We start from the raw sequence: 4,464 nt of genomic DNA on the forward strand, positions 1-4,464 counted from the left end.
GTGCTATAAGTGAACTTCAGCTGATGATGGGACCATCATTGTGAAGGATCGGTTCATCTGTATTGAAGAGAAGATAATAAAATGGAAACTTCAAAGGCATACAAGACTATGAACTGAAATTCATTGTCCATTTTGGCAATAAAGAAGTCAGAGATGCTTAACGTTTTTAAAGAAACTATAGGTGCATATGAATTCGAGTTTCTTTTAAACACGTGTAGTTTATGTACACGTCTACAGTGACACCCAAAAAAATAAAACAAAAATCCCAAAATAAAAACCTTAAGAACACGCAAAAAAATTTAAAAAAAAAACCATAAGAAAACCACTTTATTTGAATTAGTATAGCTTTTACTAGATATACATTTCATGTACAAACGACATCTTAACAATGAAAACTAGGAATAAAAGAATTAATCCAATTCACAGAAAAACAAAGATATGCCACCTTTTGGAACCTTGAAAAGCCGAACAGCTGCAAAAGATTTTAGCCAGTTCTGCCCTTAGGCTTGGTTGGGTTAAAAACTCTACAATTTTTCCTAATTTCTCCAGCTTTTCCAACAAGGACTTCAACGCGTCCCATCTTGATCATAGCATTTGCAAAACTTTGTTGAAATAGGGCATCATTGGCAGCCAATCTTGAGACCAGAGGAGCACTTAACTTATCCAAGGCAAGTTCTTGATCGATCTGCATGATCCCTTTCCTAGACTTTATTTGATTATAGAACTGCTTATCAACAATGAAGGATGTATTCTGGTCCAAAAAAACTGTTGGATCCCTATTCAATGGCCTGGATTGTGTACCACAGATCCTCAGGAGTCTAGCAGCCAATGCAGGGTCCATAGTAGGATCAGGTTTCCCTCTGCCCTGAAAATCAGAGAGCCGGTCTCGGAAGAAACCGCAATGTGCAACTCCAACTGTATGTGCACCCAAAAGGACCACCATGTCATTGAGTGTTAGCCCTTTGGCGGTGAAGAATTGTGCTGCATCTGATATGGAAAGGCTAGGTCCTGGCAGATTTACTTCGGAGGAGTCGGAAACTTGCCCGTCTCGCCTGCCTGTTGGCACATTATAAGCAGGGCCACCGGCTAATGCGACTGCATCGCGAGTTGCTAATGTTATGATATCGGCACAGGAGACAGATGAAGGGCAAGCAGCCTCTAGATTTCTCTTGGCTTCGTCAATTAGCTCAAATCCTCTTACGGTTAGGTTTGGTCCGGCATCTTTCTCCGATGACTTGGACTTGGTGGAATCTATCAATATTGATGCATCACAACCCTGCATCCAATATGAAATGTGAATTCGCGTTGAAAATGTCCTGCATGTACAGCTACCTGCCATCTATTACTTAATTTCCTTTAATTGTATGCCCATCAAAAACCTTGTAAAAGCTTCATTGTGGCATAAAGTTGCAAAAAAGAAAATAATAATAAAAATAGATTTTGATGGATAAAATTCCAGTTGCCTAACCAAAAAAAAAAAAAAGAAAAGATTACCATGCAAAATGACTATATCCGAAAAGGGTCCAAGGAAATTCCTCTTGAAATAGTTGGAAATCCCTAAAGTTCCATTTGTTATATCTTGTATAAATAACCAAAAAAAAAGGGGCTAAATGTATGGATAAATTTTTTATACTTTGGCAGTGTAGATTCTAACTGGTATAAATGCACGTCACACATGCAAAATTTATTAAAATAATGTGTCTTACATTTAGACCCGTCAATATATTCTATATGCTAACATAATAGAAAAGATTAACCATAAATGTATGCTACTTACCCTAACAAAGCAGTCATGAAAGTGCATTCGGAGCAAAGCAGCTGTTATTGAACGATCCGTGCGAAACCGCTGTTGCACAACTTGTTTAACAATCGACTCTGCTCGTGGACATGAAGAACTATAGAAACCAACTCGAAGCTGGGCAGAGGAGAGCTCAAAAATAGTAAAAGAGAGTAAAAAAAAGATGATCTTCATCTCCATTACGTTTAACCAAACTGAACAAGCTTAGCCAATTTTGAGGATGCAAAATGTCCAAATCCATTGAGGGGTATATATAGTGCATATGGATTGAGAAAATAGACATGGATAGACGTTAGCCACCGTGCATATTGTCAAACTACGTGAAGGATCGTTGACTTTCAAGCATATTTTAGCTGCTTACTTTTCTAAAGGATTATAGTCTGTGAAAGCAAATTGCTGACTTCTTATAAAATACTACTAGTTGTTTTGGCGATGATATGGAGTCGATCAATATTATAAGTGCATTTGGTTAAGAACAGCTTGCCAAAATTGGTTGTGGCCATCAAATCATGATCTGGCTGAGTTAATTCCTAAAGTTAATTGGTGATGATCTGAAGTAGATTTCCCTGATTCTTTAGTTATAGAAGTTGTTTTCCTTTTAACTTTTTACACAGTCCATAGTGAATATTTCCCAAGACACTAAGAAAAATGGGTTGAACTATCCTCGAATATTGTGGAATGGCCAGCTAAAAAAAGTAAGTCTTGATAGTTTTTAGAATAAAACTCCGTCTATGATATATAAAATGAAGGTATTCACCTAATATATTTGTGTGCGTACACACACACACAGAGCAAAACAGAGACACTTCCCAGCTGTTTGAAGATTGTGTGATATGAGACACAATTATTTTGCTTTTTCCATCTAATTACATGAACAAATTCACACTTGCAAAGATCATCAGCCTTCAATCAATCACATTTGCCAATAATCTTCAAACCAGGAATAAAGTAGGTTGATTATAAAGGAATAATCCGGTAGGAGGTTTTAATTTAAACAAAAAGGCACACGAGTACCACTTCGTAGTTGTGATATATCATTTATCAAATTAGAGACAGAATCATCAATCAAAAGGATTTTGGGTATCTGATTTCTCAGCTGTATTCGATAATTGATTTGGTCCAACTTTAGATGACAACGTTAATTGTGCAACCATGAGACCAATACTTTTTTGCCCGACAAAAGGTTACTTTAGTTTTTTGTAGTGTAAAACATATTATTGACCTTCTAAACATTGTATATACACTATCACACGATTAAATACATAATATATGTGTAAAAATTAAATTTAAATCAATTATTATACATCAAATAATGATAGTATATACTATCAATGTATATAAAATTAATACAAAAAATAACTCACAACTATGACTTTCCTTTTTATCCTTTTAAGAACTTCTTCGCAACTTCCTTCTGTGAATAAGCTTACAAAAGGTTCAAGCAAATGAAACTTGAATAGTCTTCTGTACTTTCAATGTTCTAAATTTGCATATTGGAAATGATTGACCCGATAAAAAATGCTGGAACAAGCTTGCAAATTAATTATCCCATCGTACCGTAGTTGAGCTTGCGCCAACTGTTTCGGTTGACCCTCTTATTTTATTTGGTTTCAGAATTGGTACTTTTTTTTTTTTTTTTTGGTCTTTATATAGTTATCCACTTCGTCAAACAACAGAATAATCCACCCAGAGGATGTGTTAGATTGTTCAACTTGGAATTATGTAAAGAATAAACTGACATAATCACTTCTTCTACCAAACTGAGATGGTGGATTCCATAAGTGGTTCAAGGCATAATATAAGTAAAAGTTCTTTGATACTATTTTAAATTTGTCAATCTCTCATTTATGTAATTTCTAGGCAAAGTTAGACAAATTGTAAAGGAGGTTTCGGAATCTATAAGCAAGGTCCAAGTTTGGCAAAATTCATAAATGGGAAATAGGCACTCTTTATTGAGTTAGATTGACATTATATTTGTTGCTAAATATGGATGCATGTGCAAGTCAGCCCATACAAAGTGAAAGAATATATGAGAATATTTGCCTCACCACCAAATGAAGTAGGATATATTAAGGGGATAATTTCAGAAACCTCCATTGAGGTTTTTGACAATTTCATTTAGCTCTCTCGAAATTTTAAAAATTACACATACCTCCCTTGTCATTTAAAATGACAATACTACCCTTAAATATTTTAATGAAATTCCCTTATTGGTATGCTTATACTTAGAATGACTTTTAAAATAATTTTTTCATTCTTTTTCCTTCTTATTTATTTTTTTATAATTTTTTGCCAATAAAACTGTAGAATTACCACAATTACCCCTAGTTTCTATTGTAACCAAATGCCAAACTAGTGATTTTGTTGATGAGTTAATTTTATATGCAATCAAATATTTTTGCTAAGCTTTTTTTCTATTTTTTGTTATTAAAATTAATAATAAATAAAAAAGAAATAGCCCGAAACCACTACTAAATTATGATAATCCCACTATTTAAAAAATTCATAAACTCTAAAATGAATTATTTCAACATTTTCTTTTTTACCTTATAAATCCAAATCCATAATAAAATACCATTAAAAGTATCCTATTATAGTGATAAAATTATTATTATAGTCATTTATCAAATAGTATGTATGGACATGAAGAATTTGGCACATTTTTC

General features: G+C 33.7%; 1 protein-coding gene across 1 annotated transcript; it reads right to left on the minus strand.

Moving 5' to 3' along the window:
• Positions 1-298: 298 nt before the first annotated feature.
• On the minus strand, positions 299-1,982 carry LOC113692373 (peroxidase 57-like). The gene is made up of 2 exons (XM_027210767.2): positions 1,778-1,982; positions 299-1,276 (listed from the first exon to the last, which is right to left on the minus strand). Exons 1-2 carry the CDS (start codon positions 1,976-1,978, stop codon positions 485-487), a joined length of 993 nt encoding a protein of 330 aa, XP_027066568.2. The 5' UTR covers positions 1,979-1,982; the 3' UTR covers positions 299-484.
• Between the last annotated feature and the right edge of the window lie 2,482 nt (positions 1,983-4,464).

Source organism: Coffea arabica, chromosome 6c (assembly GCF_036785885.1).
Source record: "Coffea arabica cultivar ET-39 chromosome 6c, Coffea Arabica ET-39 HiFi, whole genome shotgun sequence".
Lineage (NCBI taxonomy): Eukaryota > Viridiplantae > Streptophyta > Magnoliopsida > Gentianales > Rubiaceae > Coffea > Coffea arabica.